Genomic DNA, 16,246 nt, shown 5'->3' on the forward strand with positions numbered 1-16,246 from the left:
CGGGCGGAGAAACCGGAGAGCAGCGGGTCGGGGGGAGGCAAGGGCGGGAGGAGGGGGCCGGGGCGACGGAGGGGGAGGGGATTCCTTTGTTTGCAGCCGGCAGCCCCGGACCCAGCCCCTTCCCCTCCCCGCGCTACGCTCGGCGCCGGCGTGGGGCGCGGGGACCTGGCGCGGGCGGAAGGGGCTCGGCCCGGGTGCGGGTAAGGGCGCGGGCGGCGGACACAGCCGGGCTCTGACCCGCAGGTGAGGGCGGGGCCGAGCGTGATCGCGGCTCCCGGGCCTGCGTCCCCGGCTCAGCCCGGTGGAGAACGCGGCTGGCGGGCTCTGAGGACGCGTGCCCCCTCCTCGTCCGCGGAGCCCGGGATTCCTCGCTTCCTGCCCGCCGCCTCCCCCAGTTACCCCGTGCAGTGCGCGCCGTCCCCCCGCTCATTCATTCCACAAACTCCCGGGCGCGGTTCTCAGAGGCAAAGTGGGGGGTGAGGGAGGAGTTGGATCAAGCCAGGCCGGAGATGGAGGCCCCGTGGGCCCTGAATTCTGCCTAGAGAAGGCGTGCTCGGAGTGCAGACCAGCCGGGACAGCCTGGGAGCAAGGAACGGGTGCCCCTCACCAGCCGGGCCGATTCTTTCTCGCTTCCCCGTCAAAGGTGACAAAGGTCTTTTCCTTCTCCGAGGACCTTGGGACCACCTGGTCAGACTCTCATGTCACCCCAAGGCCCAGAGAGGGGCAGCCACTGACCCAAGGGCACACAGCAGACTCCCCGTCTGTTCTGCACCCAGGCCCAATTCTTCTCCCTGGTGTGGAAAGTGGGACTTGAAAGGGGCCCCCCATGAAGGCCACTTGGTCTGCCTTTTGTTCCCTGAGGGTTCAGCTTCCATCCTCCTAACCTTTGCCTGGTCATCTCCTCTGCCAGGAGTGGCCGTGTCCCCTTCGCCTCCCTCCCATCCTTCCAGGTCCTGGAGAGAGCCAGCCACCTCCTGGAGGGTAGGGTACCCTTGATCTTCTTCCCGTCCCTCACCTCTGCCTGGGCTTTAGCTCCCACTCAGCCCTTTGCTAAATGTGTGATGGCCTTTGTTTGCTCCTCTGTGAAGTGGGCACAAAAGCTGTCCCTTCCCTGCTGGGCAGAGGGATGTTCTGTCCTTTGGGAAGTTCTAGCCTGTGCCCCCTGCTCCTGGAATCCTTTCCTCTCATCTGGATGCCTGCCCCAGCCTCTTCAACTGCGTGCTTCCTCTGGAGCCCCTGCAAGTCCTTCCACACTCCATCAAACACCCATTTCTGCCCTTGTTCCTCCCACTTAGAGCCCTTCAAGGGCTCTCCATTGCCCTTGACGTACAAGTAGAAGCTCCATTACACAGGTATGCACTCCTGAAACACCCTGGCTGCCTGCCACCCCCTCCCCTCCACTCAGCGGTCCACGATCTTCTTGCCTCTGCTCTCAGTGTGCTGTGTCTGCCCCGACACCCTTCTCTTGGATGACTCCATCGCTGAGACATCACACCTCCTCCGAGAAGCCTCCCCTGACTGTTCACCTGCTTGTGGGTCGGGGTTGGATGCCACCCTGGGCTCCCACAAGCCCCCAGTTTCTCCATCCCAGCAGTGGTCCCACTGCTTCTGGTTCTCGTGGGTGCCCCGTGGCCAAGGGCTTCTTGCTGAGGTTGACTCTGCTTCCTCTCCGCAGCCTCCGAGGGACACGTCATGGTTCTGGAGGGTCTGTGCTTGACAAGGAGAGGGGCCGGCACCCACACCATGGCCCGGGACCCCTTGGCTCGGCTCTTGCTGGCCTGGACAGCCCTGTCGTGCGTGGCGGGTGTCCAAGGCCGTTGGGATGGGGCTGTGGAGCCTGCAGGTCTCGGACGTGTGCGCAGGCGTGGCAGCCCAGGCTTCTTGCAGGGGTGTGTGGTACTCGGGATGCCGAGAAGCCCCTGGGGTGTGGGCTGGGCTGGGCTGTCCTGCTAGGTGCGGGGGGTGAGGCCCAGGGGATGTCCAGCTGGGCAGGGGCTCACCAGCCATGCCTGCTCTCCTGAAGGCCGAATGTGTGTGGCTCCCGATTTCATGCCTACTGCTGCCCCGGCTGGAGGACGCTGCCCGGTGGGAACCAGTGTGTTGTGCGTGAGTGTCGATCCCTTCTGGAGGTGGGGGGTGCAGGCAGGGGACACTAGGGTAGTTCTCTTACTTACTGCCAGCAAGTCCAGCCTTGTTGAAAAGTGGACTTGGCCTGGGACGTCTGGCTAAGCCACAGGAATGGCCCCTGCTTCTGTCTGCAGGCTCCCAGGCCACCCGCCCGTGTTTCTTTGTCGTACAACTTCCCTGTGTCTGTCTGCTTGTTGGTCCGTCTGTCTGTCTCAGTCTCTGTCTCTTTCTGTCTTGGTCTCTCTCTGAGTCTCTGTCTCTCTGTGTCTGTCTTTTTCTCTGTGTGTGTGTGTCTCAATCTCTCTGTTTCCCCACTCCCACACGCACCCCGTTCTAATGTGTCTAGAATCCGACTCTGCTTCCAGGAGATGCCCCCTCGCCTCCTCCCCAACAGTACAGCCAGTGCCCCAGCACCTCCAGCTTCTGTCCTTACTACTCAGCGTTTCTGGCCCAAAGAGCACCTCTGTCTCCCAATGGCTCTAGCAGAGCCTCGGCCCCCGGGGCACCCATGGGGTGGGGATGGCGGAGGATTCGGGTCCTGGCCTTGACCGTCACCTGTTACTCTCCAGCGGTCTGTAGGCACGCCTGCGGCGAGGGCTTCTGCTCCCGACCCAACCTGTGCGCCTGTGCTGATGGGAAGCTGGCCCCCAGCTGCGGGGTGAGCCGAGGTGAGCAGGAAGTGACCCTCCCAGGACTTCCCTGGCGGTCCAGTGGGTAAGACTCTGCGCTCCCAACGCAGGGAGACTGGGCTCGATCCCTGGTCGGGGAAGATCCCGCATGCCGTGTGGCGAGGTCAAAAAAAAAAAAAGTAAAAAATGAAAAAAAAATTATAAGCTTAAAAAAAAATAAAGAAAGCAAGTGACCCCCCAGGGGTGGGAAGAGAAGGTGAGAGGCTTCCCGAAGCTTCCGGGAGCCCAGGCTGGTTTTGCTGAAGGACCAGAGCCAGGCTGGGCGCACCTGGTCCCGGCGCCTTGTACATGCATCTCGGGGCCTTCCTGTGTGTCCCTCTTCCCTGCCCGCAGGGTCGGGGTGCAGTGTGAGCTGCATGAATGGGGGCAGCTGCCGAGGGGAGTCCTGCCTGTGCCAGAGGGGCTACACGGGCACCGTGTGTGGGCAACGTGAGTACCCATCACGCACACCTGGGCTTGGGACCCCAGAGGTCAGGTCTCTGCTGCCACCTGCCCACCGCCCACGGGTCACTCCTCTGGGACCAGGATTGGAGGGGACACACTCATTGTCACAATCTTATCTCTTGGTCTGGGCCGGATTATGGGGATTCCTGCGTGAAGGAGGGCCCGTCCGGGCCCCAGCTCCCTCTGCTGCTGGGGGACCTCAGGCCACACCCCCCACTTCCTCCACAGCCGTCTGTGACCACGGCTGCCACAACGGGGGCCGCTGCATCGGGCCGAACCGCTGTGCCTGTGTGTACGGCTTCATGGGGCCTCAGTGTGAGAAAGGTACCAAGCTGAGCGTGGGGCAGGGGTTTGGGGGGAGGAGGGCTTCCTGGCAGCCCCTGAGACGTGGCCAGGCCCTGGGAGGGTCCAGCTGACCTCCTTCCTGCTGTCCCTGCTGCTGTGAAGGGCAGAGAAACTGTGCTCCAGGGAAGGGAGTCACGGAGGGCTTCCTGTAGAAGGGATAAATCGGAGTTCATGAGATGGACACGCCCCCTCATGTTTCATCCTCACTGTTGAAATGATCCCACGGGCTGAGGTGGGTGGAGGTCACCTGTTGGGAGGCCGTAACCAAGACAAACACGGTGTAAAGAACAATGTTTTGTGAGAAGTTGGATGTTGGGGGGTGGGGTGGGCAAGGGGAGGGATGGAAGCAGGGACAAATCCCAGGTCTGCTCTGAAAACTGGAGGGAAGGTGGTGCAGCGGGGGGTAGGGAGGGGGAAGACCCTGAGGCTCAGTGTTGGCCGAGGAGCCTGTGGGTCACCCAGGAGGCAGCTGGACAGCCAGGCCTGGGGCTGCCCCATCCACGGGGCTGAAGCCCAGAGGATAATTGAGGTTCTTGGGGAAGAAAAGGGAGGGCAATTTAAGGGCCCACCAGAGAAATGGAGGCCATGGGCAGCTGAGAATGAGAAAGTGAACAAAAGCAGGTGGCGTTGGGGATGCCCAGGCTGGCGAGTTTTGCAGCTGTAGGAGCCATCAGAGTGCCCTGTGTGTCCAAGGAGCCCAGGAAGGCAAAAATGGGCAGGACCCTGGGACTCACCCCAGTGTGAAGGGTGCTGCTGGGGATGGAGGCCCATCTGTGGCTGAAGCCGGGTCGGAGAGGGTATAGCCATGAATCAGAAGCTGGAGGGGCTGGGGGTTACCTGGGTTTGAGAGTGAGCATTTGGAAACTGGATTTGGCGAGAAAACAGAGTTGGAATTCGGGCTGACTTGGGGAGCAGTCGGGACGGCTGAGGGAAAATGAAGGTTAGTGGAGAGGGTGGGAGAGGAGAGGCCTGGAGCGGGGGTGGGGGCCCCAGAGAGAGGCAGGGTTGGGTGCCTAGGCAGGAGTGAGTGGGGTTCCAGGGTCCTGGATGACTGAGGTGAGATTCTGGGGGCCGTGTTTTGCTTTAGGAAGTCAGGACTGTCGCGGGTCTCCCCTCCTTCATACAGGCCTAGGGGCTGGCTTTGGCGTCTCCTTCTGGAAGGGGCTTCCCTTGGTCCAGTGCCAGCCCCTTGATTGGAGCCATCTGGAGGATGGAGCCAGGAAGTCACATCTGGGCCCGTGCACGGCGGTGGGGGGGCCAGTGAGACCACCTTCAGCTGGGTGGGGAGGGGGTGTCAGGGATGCAGAGTTGTGGGTTCAGAGCATTTGGGCGGATGCTGGGTCTGGGAGATTTGGCAGAGCCAGATGTGTGCTCAAGGATGAGAGAGGCTCTCCAGCGGGGTATCCATGGGTCCCTGCCCGGGCTTGAAGGGAGGGTGGGCCTGGGGGAGCGGTGGGGGTCTCCAGACATGCCCTGGGGTTTGTAGGCTTGGAGGTCCTGGCCTCTCTTGGAGGTTGGTTGGAGAATGCTTTGGAGAGAAAGGGTTTTGAAGGGTGAATAGAAGTTCATCAGGTAAGGAAGGGGAACAGTATGAGTAAAGGCTTGTGGTCAGGAAAAAAACCTGGTGTGTTGGTATAGGGAGGCTGAGAAGGTGGCTACTGCCGTGGTCCAGGCGAGAGAGGTAGAGGCCTGAGTTGGGCTTGCCGGGATGGAAATGCAGAAAACTATGGGGTGGGGGCAGCCTGAGGCCAGCTGCCCACATCCATCTGCCCTGCAGACTACCGGACAGGACCCTGCTTTGGTCGAGTGGGCCTGGAGGGGTGCCAGCACCAGCTGACAGGCCTCGTCTGCACCAAGGCGCTCTGCTGTGCCACTGTGGGCCGGGCCTGGGGCTTCCCATGTGAGCTCTGCTCTGCTCAGCCACACCCCTGCCGCCGGGGCTTCATCCCCAATATACACACGGGGGCCTGCCAAGGTGAGTGGGGGGGCCCATTGCGTGAGGACCGAGGTCCTGAGAGCCAGGGCTAAGTGGGAGCCCTCAGCAGCCTTGGTTTCTCCCTCTGACGTGCCTCTCATTCCCTTGCAGACGTGGATGAGTGCCAGGCTATCCCAGGCCTGTGCCAGGGGGGAAGCTGTGTCAACTCTGTGGGTTCCTTTGAGTGCCGCTGCCCAGCTGGACACCAGCTCAGTGAGAGCAGCGCCAAGTGTGAAGGTGGGCGACGGGGAGAGGTTCAAGCTGGGACCTCCTCTCCGCTCTGGGCGGCTCAGGCTCCCCTACAAGGAGGAGGAGGTGGAGGTGGGGTAAGGCTGGTGGGGGACTGGACTCTAACCGGACATGTATCTACATAGACGTGGACGAGTGTATCAGTGTGCCAGGCCTCTGCTCCGGGGGCGACTGCACCAACACGGTCGGGAGCTACGTGTGCACCTGTCCCCGTGGTTATGCCAGCAGCCTGGACGGTACCCGTTGCCTGGGTGAGCCAGGGCCCAGGGGGGCTAGAAGGGCAGAGGGCAGGTAGGAGACAGACCCTCTGCTCATCTATGTCTGCAACCCTCTGGTCCTCGGGCTCCTCTAGCCCTTCGATTTCTATGCCCTTCTGTCTTTTTCGGACCCCGGTTTCCATCCCCTTGTTAATTCTGGTTCCCTACCCATTGGCCTTTGTGCTCTCTGGACCCCAGTCTGAGAGGCTCTCTAGCCCCCATCTCTATGCCCTTTGGCTTTCTGGTCCCCTGTCTCGGTGTCTTGGCTGTGCCCCTCTGCCCCTCGGACTCTATGCCCTTCTGGCTCACTGGTTGCCTTTCTTCCCTTTCTGGCTCCCGCTGCTGTGCCCCTCTGGCCCCCGCCTCTATGCCCCTCTGTCCTTCTAGCCCCCACCTCTATGCCCCTCTAGCCCCCACCTCTATGCCCCCATCTTGATGCCCATCTGGTTATCTGGCCTCCGTCTCTACGCTCTTCTGCCCATTAGCCTCTCTGGCCCCCTCTCTGTATCCCTCTTTACGCTCCCAAAGACTTTTTAAAAGTACCCCGTCTTCCCCCACACTGTGTTTGAGATAAACTGAGGCCCAGAGAGGGGAGGTTTGCTTAAGCCAAATCCGCAAGTCCAGAAGAGAGAGCTACCCACACCCCAGCTCCCCAGACCACCCCGCTCCCTGCCCCCAGCCAGGGTGGGGTCGTCTGGGCTGTGCCTCTCCCTGGAGACTCACCCTCCTGGCTAGGGCAGGAGGATCCTTGGGCTCTCACTCCCTGTCCTGCTGTCTTGATGAGCTGGTCGTTAGACTTCACAGGTTGCCAGTGGCCAACAGGGCTGGCCAGGAACACTTGTGGTGGGGCATGGACAGCGTCTTGGTTTGGGGAGGTGGGGTGGGCTTGGCAGGTCTCCAGCACCACTCGGACCTCTCAGGCTGGGTCTCTACCAGCCAGGACAGGGAATACTGTGTCTGGAGTTCTGCCAGTGTACCATGACCAGCGCCAGACCTATTTATTCCTCCACCTCCGGGGGCTATCTTGGCTGGCATGGAGGCTACCTCTGGGCACGTCCCCTGGACTGTAGCGCATTTCCCAACCACTAAATAGCAGAGCCTAGATTTGAACCAAGGTCAGGTGTCCTCTGAACATGGACTTGGAATTCAGTCCTGAGTTCCAACTGCTACTTAAGCTGCTTGCATACTCTGTGACCTTGGGCGAGTGACTTAACTTCTCTGGGCCTCAGCTGCCTCATCTGTGGAACAGAGATAATGGCTGTTCTAAACCACATGGGGAGGATTAAATAACAATTTAGGAAGAGATTTGCCCAGGGCTGGATGTAGGGGGCACTCAATACACATTCACAAAGACAGGGGAGCAGGGAAATTGGGTTTGTTCGCAGTAGGTGCTTAATAAGCAAGGGCAGCATCATTTTTGTCAAAATTCTTACATTTTGTCTCGTCTTCCCTACTTGGGAAGTAGCTGCTTGGTCAGGTCCCCTGGGGTTCAGGGATTTGGGTTTTCATCCCGCCTAGCTCTCCAGCAGCTGTGTGACCCTGAACAAGTCTGTTGACCTCTTCTCGCCTGGGCAGGCCCAGTCCTGTTCGTGGGCCAGGGGTGGGGCTGGGAGTGCAGAGCCTCGACTCCCACACATGCACCTGGGGACCACCCCCCTACCCTCCCGCCAGGTGCACGGGGTATGGCTGGGGAGGTGGAAACGCTTGCTGTTTTCTCCGCCTCGCCTCGGGCAGCTCAGGGACAGCTGCAAGGGCCCTCCCGGCTGGTGGGAGGGGTTTTTCCGCTGTGGGCCACTGGCCAACATTTGTGGGTTTTCGAACCTAAAAATATGCTCTTTTAGAGTCAGAGCTTGAGAAATATGATCACCGTGTAACGCCATCAGGCTCGAGGGCACAGTGGAAGCGTCTGTGGTTTTCGTACCTGGGGAGTCTCTGCCTCAGTCTCTCCAAGAGTTGCAGCCATCAGTCCACCAGTCTGCTCCCCCAGCCCCTCCTCAAATTCACAGCCTCTTAGGTTTCCCCAGAATGCCCAGGGCTGGTAGGCGGGGACACACAGATACAGATCCCAGCATCTCTGCTTGAACACCCAGCATGACTTCTCACGGGGGCAACCCCCTGAACCAGGGGTCTTACTCAGTGTGGTTGAATACCCACAGTGACAGGGAGCTTCCTAACAATGCCAGCTTTAGATGTTGGGACACATTTGCTCAGCGTGAGCCTAAGTCTCCCTCCCTGGGGTAATTTGGAAATCTTGGTAATGAGATCCTCACTCAGTGAGGATTGGCCACGTGCCAGATACGGTGCATTCTGCAACACTCTACCGAGGTGAGGTGGGTGCTCTGAGCATCTCCTATCCATGGATGGAGAAGCTGAGGCACAGAGAGGCAAGGAGGTCTGTCCTGCAGATGGTGCTGGTAGAGCTGGGATTTGAAGTCTGGTAACGGATCCTCCCGACCCCCCACCCGCTTGCAGACCACCGTGCCGGCACCTGCTTCTCGGCGCTGATCGTGGGCCGCTGTGCCGGAGACCTCGCTGGCCACTATACCCATAGGCAGTGCTGCTGTGATACGGGCAGGTGCTGGGCAGTTGGCCCGGCCCCTGAGCTGTGTCCGCCGCGGGGCTCTGGTGAGTGGCCTGGGGCCACCTCCCACCTTCCTCTGCCCCCAGAGCTTGGCCTGCAGGTTGGGATCCCGGGGCACAACCGAAGGCTTGGCCTCCAACCCCGCTTCCTTGCAGATGAGTTCCAGCGACTGTGTGCCCTGGGGTTCCCGCTGCTGCCCTCCTACCCAGGCCCCTTCCCCGGCCTCCCTGGCTTCGGATCCAGTGGGCGTGGGGTTCCCAGCCTGGGCCTTGGTGACACCAATATTGGTGAGGACTTGGGATCCAAGACTCCTCCCTTGGGGGAAGGGGGTCCAGGCCTCAGAGACAGAGAGTCAGGGCTTTGGAGTGTGGGTCCTGGCCTGGGCAGTAGGGATGAAAGTACTGACAGTGGTCTGGGGCTGGGGGTAGATTGGGGATCCAGGCCTCCAGGTCAGGGTTTGGGTTTTGGGTGAGGGTCTAAGGCTGGCGTGGGGGGCTGGGGGTCTCAGCCAGGGTGGAGGTGGGGCAGGACTCGGCTGAAGTGGGAGAGCCTGGCCATAGGGGTAGGGTTCCAGCTTCTTGAGTGGGTGTCTGAACCCGGAGGTGAGGTCCAGACCCAGGGGGCAAGCACATGCTCGGGTGCCCCACGTCGGCCCTACTCGCAGGCACAGCCACGCTGAACCAGACCATTGACATCTGCCGACACTTCACCAACCTGTGTCTCAATGGCCGCTGCCTGCCCACCTCTTCCAGCTACCGCTGCGAGTGTAACGTGGGCTACACCCAGGACGTTCGGGGCGAGTGCATCGGTGAGCAGCGGCTGGGGCAGGGGTGGGCTGGGGGCAGGGGAGTGCCCTGGCGGGCTGGGGCTCAGGGTCCTCTGCCTGCAGATGTGGATGAGTGTGCCGGCAGCCCCTGCCACCACGGAGACTGCGTCAACACCCCTGGCTCCTACCACTGCCGGTGCTGGGAGGGCTTTCAGGCGACGCTCACCAAGCAGGAGTGCGTGGGTATGGCCGTCCATCGGACAGTGGGGGTGACCGGGAGCCTGACTGATGGAACCTGCATCTGAATTAGAGCCTGGGGGCCAGGAGGACGCCTGCTGACTGCCCGCCTGCCTCCCCACCAGACATGGACGAGTGCATCGCCAGCAGTGGCCTCTGCCACCACGGCCGCTGCGTCAACACAGCAGGCAGCTTCCAGTGTGTCTGCAATGCAGGCTTCGAGCTCGGCCCCAATGGCAAGAACTGTGTGGGTGAGTTGAGGGTGAGCGGGTGGGGAAGCGGCTTCTGGGCCCCAGTAGCTGCCTTCTGCATCTTGCCACTCGTGCTGCATCACCCACCTCCCTCCTCACGGTGGGTCCTCTGCTCCCCTTTCTGAGCCGAACCAGCCCATCTGAGATCCTCCTTGTGGTCTATCCAGCCCCTACTCACTCCTTCATTCTCTCCTTCCTGAATTCATGCCCTGAATCCCAGGAAGGGGCCTTTGGGGTAAGACCATGCCATCAGCTGTCTGCGTCTGCCCCTGCCCCTGACTCATGGCCCCTCACCTGTCCTCAAGAGAGTCTGGCCTCCGAGAGAGGTGGGTCAGGACTGTGGAGAGCGCCCCGATCTCAGGCTCCCTGTGGGGTATGGGGGTGCCACCCAAGCTCCCCACAGCTTGTAGGGGCCACCGGGGGCTCCCTTTATTCTTTTCGTCACCCTCTCTGAGGGGACCTCCCTTGTAGTCTTCCCTCATCAGGAAGGATTTTCTTCCTTTCATTCTTTTTTTTTTTTTTTGCAGAGCATTTACTTTCTGTTGATTTTTAGATACATTTAGAAAGTTGATTATTAAATTAGCTATTTTCTTAGCATTAACTTTAGGTATAGTCATTTATGTCTGTGCATAAATCATTATAATTTTTATTTGCATTGTTTTTTATTAGTTAGATATCACCTACTGAAAGTAATTTTGATTAATTCATTGTTTTATAATTTTACCATCGTCTTTCTCTTTTTTTTTTTTTAATTTTTGGCTGCTTTGGGTCTTCGTTGCTGCACACGGGCTTCTCATTGTGGTGGCTTCTCTTGTTGCGGAGCACGGGCTCTAGGCGCACAGGCTTCAGTAGCTGTGGCGTGTGGGCTCAGTAGTTGTGGCTTGTGTGCTCTAGAGCCCAGGCACAGTAGTTGTGGTGCACGGGCTTAGTTGCTCTGAGGCATGTGGGAACTTCCCGGACCAGGGCTCGAACCCGTGTCGCCTGCATTGGTAGGCGGATTCTTAACCACTGCGCCACCAGGGAAGCCCTACTGTCAAGTCTTTAATATTTCCTTCAGATCTCTGCATAGTCTGTAACCAGTAAGAGTTGAAATCCTTAATCAGTGTTTTTCTTGGTACGTATAAATTTTATTTTTTTAATTTATTTTTTGTAGTTGAAGTATAGTTGATTTACAATGTTGTGTTAGTTTCAGGTGTACAGCAAAGTGATTCAGTTATACATGTATCTATTCGTTTTTGGATTCTTTTCCTTTATGGGTTATTATAAAGTATTGAGTATAGTTCCCTGTGCATTCTTTCTTTTTTTTTTTTAATTAATTAATTAATTAATTAACTTTTTGGCTGTGTTGGGCCTTCGTTTCTGTGCGAGGGCTTTCTCTAGTTGTGGCAAGCGGGGGCCACTCTTCATCGCGGTGCGCGGGCCTCTCACTATCGCGGCCTCTCTTGTTGCGGAGCACAGGCTCCAGATGCACAGGCTCAGTAATTGTGGCTCACGGGCCTAGTTGCTCCGCGGCATGTGGGATCTTCCCAGACCAGGGTTCGAACCCGTGTCCCCTGCATTAGCAGGCAGATTCTCAACCACTGTGCCACCAGGGAAGCCCTCTCATTTTTTTAAAAAACCTTCTTAGCATCTTTATTGATATATCATTCCATACCATAAGAGTGGCCATTTAAAGTGTACACTTCAATGGCTTTTAGTACAAGCATCACCACAATCTAACTTTAGAACCTCTTTATCACCTCCTCTCCATTAGCAGTCATTCCAGAATCCTCTCTCTTCCCCCCAGCCCTCGGCACTAGGCTAATCGACTTTCCGTCTCCATGGATTTGCCTGTTCGGGGCATTTTGTATAAATGGAATCACGTACTCCGTGGCCTTTTGTGACTGGCTTCTTTCACTGAGCATCATGTTTTCAAGGTCCACCCATGTTGTAGCGGTTGTCAGAACGTCATTCCTTTTTATTGTCAGATGACATTCCATTATACGAGTAGACCACATTTTGTTTATACGTCATCAGTTAATGGCTATTTGGGTTGTTTCCACTCTTTGCTGTTGTGGATAAAGCTGCTATGAATGTTCATGTACAAGTTTTGGTGTGGACCTTTTCTTCATTTATTCTTTCCTTTCCTTCCCTCCCTCCCTCCCTTCTTTCCTTCCTTCCTTTTGGTACAGTCCTTTATTGTTCAAAACTGATACTTTGGTAAACAAATCATTTCTGCACCCACCGCCTTTCTTTAAATTAGACTGTTTTCTTCTCAGCTGACGGTTTTTGCCCTTTTCTTTTTAAATTCAAGTGAGATTCACACAAGATAAATTTAATCATTTAAAAGTGAAAAATTCAGTGGCGTTTATTTAGTAGTTCCCAATGTTGTGCACCCACATTTATTCAATTCTTTTCTGCAGGAAAGTAAACGTAGCATTTTTAAGTGAACAATTTGGTGGCACTTAGGATATTTCCAAGGTCGTGCAACGACCATCTCATTTATGCAATTCTTTTTTGCATTTTTAAAAATCGTGGCACAATATACATAGTGTACAATTTACCATTTAACCCTTTTTTTTTCTTTTCCATTATAGTTTATTACAAGATATTGAATATATAGTTCCCTGGGCTATACAGTAGGACCTCGTTGTTTATCTATTTTATGTACAGTAGTGTGTATCAGCTCCATTCCTACCCTTTTTTTAAAAATTTTATTTATTTTTGGCTGTGTTGGGTCTTCGTTGCTGTGAGCAGGCTTTCTCTAGTTGCGGTGAGCAGGGGCTACTCTTCGCTGCAGGGCACAGGCTTCTCATTGCGGTGGCTTCTCTTGTTGCAGAGCACGGGCTCTAGGCGCGCAGCTCCAGTAGTTGTGGCACGCGGGCTCAGTAGTTGTGGCTCGTGACCTTTAGAGCACAGGCTCCGTAGTTGTGGTGCACGGGCTTAGTTGCTCCAATGTGGGATCTTCCCGGACCAGGACTTGAACCCATGTCCCCTGCATTGGCAGGCAGATTCTTAACCACTGCGCCACCAGGGAAGCCCCCTACCCTTTTTAAAGGAACAGTTTGGTGGCATTTACTACATTCATAAAGTCATGCAAACACTACCTCATTTTTTCCATTTTTTTTGCATTTTTTATTGTGGTGAAATATACATAACATATTTAGCATTTAAACCATTTTTAAAGGAACAGTTGGTGGCATTTAGTGCAATGTTGTGTAACCACCACACCTCACGTATTCGACTTTGAGCAACTATTTATGGAGCACCTACGGTGTGCCAGGATGGAAGATGCAGACTCGAGCTAGTGGCCCCAGTCTTGCCCCAGGGGAGTTCACACTCCAGCAGTTCACTATATCCAAGTCGACATAGTTCCCGACAGTCACATTTTGTCCTGTCAGGCTCGAACTGCCCTGGGAAGGGTCCCTGGAAAAGTGAGGGGGCGGGGCTGGTCTACCAGGCAGGGCTGGCCCAAAGAGGGGTGACTGCTGGGACCCTGCTGGGAACCAGCCTCTCCTGGTGTCCCCAGACCACAACGAGTGTGCCACCACCACCATGTGTGCCAACGGAGTGTGCCTGAACGAGGACGGCAGCTTCTCATGCCTCTGCAAACCCGGCTTCCTGCTGGCGCCCGGTGGCCGCCACTGCGTGGGTGAGGCTGGAGGCTGGACCACAGGGGAGTGATGGGGATTGGGGAGGAAGAGGTGAGGGGAGGCGGCAAGGGCAAGTGGCGGGGGACTGGGACCTGTCGCAGTCGCCCACGGCCCCCCGCAGACATCGACGAGTGCCAGACACCAGGCATCTGTATGAACGGCCACTGTACCAACACCGAGGGCTCCTTCCGCTGCCACTGCCTGGGGGGGCTCGCGGTGGGCGCGGATGGCCGCGTGTGCGTGGACACCCACGTGCGTAGCACGTGCTACGGGACCCTCAACAAGGGCTCTTGTGCCCGCCCCTTCCCCGGTGCCGTCACCAAATCCGAGTGCTGCTGTGCAAGCCCCGACCACGGGTTTGGGGAGCCCTGCCAGCTGTGTCCTGCCAAGAACTCCGGTGAGGGTCGGCTGCCCCACGTCCACCCGCTTTCCTTTAGTTCTTGCTTCTAGTTGATCACCCAGGGGGCAGGAGGGGACAGTGGGGGGGGGGCTTGGCTCCTATGGGGTGGGGGGGGTGGGGATTTCTCTCCCCAAGAAGACACGGAAGGAAGTTGCTCTTCCCACTGGGGGGGGCATCTTAGTCCCAGACCCTCGGTCATCTCCAAGGGGCCACGTCTTGGGCGTGGTTTGGGTTCGGCAATGGCCACTGACCCCTCTCGCTCTGCTTCCGCCACTCCAGCCGAGTTCCAGGCCCTGTGTAGCAGCGGTCTTGGCATCACCACGGATGGCAGAGGTGAGCGGGGCAGTGCTGGGACAGAGGGTTGGGGTCGTGGTTGGGCACTGTCATGTCGCTGGGGCTGCCGTAACAAAGTACCACAGGCTGGGAGGCTTCAACAGCAGACGTTTATTCTCCCACGGCTCTGGAGAGGCTAAAAGTCCGAGATCAAGGTGTGAGCAGGGATGGCTCTTTCTGAGGCTGTGAGGGAGAGTCTGTCCCATGCCTCTCCCGCAGCTTCTGGCACTTCACTGTTAAATCCTCAGCTGGTAGAAGCATCACCCTGATCTCTGCATTCATCCTTTTTTTTTTTTTTAAGTTTACAATGTTGTGTTAGTTTTAGGTGTACAGCAAAGTGATACATACATATCTATTAGATAGATACGTAGATACATACATAGATACATACATATCTATTCTTTTTCGGATTCTTTTCCCTTATAGGTTATTAAAAATATTGAGTTCCCTGTGCTATACCGTAGTCCTTGTTGGTTATCTGTTTTATATATAGTATTGTGTATGCTATTCCCAAACTCCTAATTCATCCTGTCTTCATCTTTTTTTTTTTTCACGCCGTGCAGCAGGCAGGATCTTAGTTCCCCGAGCAGGGATTGAACCCGTGCCCTCGGCAGTGAAAATGCAGAGTCCTAACCACTGGACCACCAGGGAATTACCCCTCTGCCTTCCTCTTGACATGGGGTTCTCCTTGTGAGAACCCCAAATTTCCCCCTTTTATAAGGATACAGTCATATTGGAATGGATTGCGGGTCCACCCTAATGAACTCGTTTTAACTGGATCACCTCTGTAAAGTCCTTGTCTCCAAATAAAATCACATGCTGAGATCCTGGGGGTTAGGACTCCAACCTATGACACCATCCCTTCCTGAAACAGCCTTTCTGCCTGAGCAAGAAATAAAAGGACTTAGAATAGTCAGATTTCCCATCCACTGCTAGGCCATCAGGGCAGGACAGATGTCCACCCCTCCCCCACCCCCTGTCAGTTAAAGGGACAGAGTCTGGAGCCAGATGCGTGGGTTCGAATCCTGGCCCTACTATTTATTGATTGAATAACCTCAGGCAAGTTACCTACCGTCTCTGTGCCTCCTTGTCTGTACAGTGGAGATAACGGTAAGACCCATTTCAGGGATGTTGTGAGGATCAAATGAGCTAATACGCTTGGCGCAAAATAGTAAACATCCTATAATGGTAGTGATTATGATTGCACTTTCTTTTTCAAAATTATGTCGCTGCTGTATAAACATCTGTTCCATGAGTTCCAAACGGGGGACAGTTTTGTCCCCCCTCCCAAGGGGCCATTTGGCAATGTCTGGACAGATATTGGGGAGGGTACTACTGGCACCTCCTGGGTAAGTCTGGGAATACTGCTCAACATCCTACAATGCACAGGACGCCCCCCGTCACAGCAAAGGATGATCTGGCCCCAAATATCCACAGTGCTGAGAAACCCTGGTTTCAAGGGGAAGGAGGCAGGGTCTAGGCTGGAGCTCTGGCCCCCGGGGACATGGCTTCTGGAGCCTCCAGGGAGCCAGGGCAGCTGCTGACGCCCTCCTCCTGGTGCAGACATCAACGAGTGTGCCCTCGACCCTGATGTCTGTGCCAACGGTATGTGTGAGAACCTGCGGGGCAGCTACCGCTGCATCTGCAACCTGGGCTACGAGGCAGCTGCAGCCGGCAAGGAGTGCACGGGTGAGCATGCCCGGCAAGTGGACGGGCAGGTGGGTGGGCCGCCCCCACTGCACACCCCTCACCCCGCTCTCCCCCCCTCACCCTGCAGATGTGGATGAGTGCGCACTCAACAGCCTCCTGTGTGACAACGGGCGGTGCCGGAACAGCCCTGGCAGCTACAGCTGCTCCTGCCCCCAGGGCTTCAGCTTCTGGCAAGACACGGAGACCTGCGAAGGTACAGGGTCGCGGGGCACACAGCCACGCACACATGCATGCAGATCCTTATGCACGC

The 16,246-nt window shown here is 56.7% G+C and overlaps 1 protein-coding gene across 1 annotated transcript in view; it reads left to right on the plus strand.

The window, feature by feature from the left end:
* Positions 1–1,706: 1,706 nt before the first annotated feature.
* Positions 1,707–16,246, plus strand: part of FBN3 (fibrillin 3) — a 62,930-nt gene continuing 48,390 nt past the window's right edge. The window contains 16 exon segments of the mRNA XM_089905517.1: positions 1,707–1,889; positions 2,024–2,106; positions 2,697–2,795; positions 3,150–3,584; positions 5,383–5,580; positions 5,692–5,817; positions 5,955–6,080; positions 8,559–8,711; positions 8,823–8,954; positions 9,332–9,676; positions 9,796–9,921; positions 13,430–13,552; positions 13,675–13,950; positions 14,233–14,286; positions 15,850–15,975; positions 16,064–16,189. Of these exon segments, the coding sequence (XP_089761643.1) occupies positions 1,744–1,889; positions 2,024–2,106; positions 2,697–2,795; positions 3,150–3,584; positions 5,383–5,580; positions 5,692–5,817; positions 5,955–6,080; positions 8,559–8,711; positions 8,823–8,954; positions 9,332–9,676; positions 9,796–9,921; positions 13,430–13,552; positions 13,675–13,950; positions 14,233–14,286; positions 15,850–15,975; positions 16,064–16,189 (2,674 nt within the window). The 5' untranslated portion in view covers positions 1,707–1,743.

The sequence above is a fragment of the Delphinapterus leucas genome, unplaced genomic scaffold (genome assembly GCF_059928025.1).
Source record: "Delphinapterus leucas isolate spDelLeu-1000000601 "Yukka" unplaced genomic scaffold, BTC_Dleu_Yukka2 spDelLeu_asBTCV2_sq25, whole genome shotgun sequence".
NCBI classification, from domain to species: domain Eukaryota; kingdom Metazoa; phylum Chordata; class Mammalia; order Artiodactyla; family Monodontidae; genus Delphinapterus; species Delphinapterus leucas.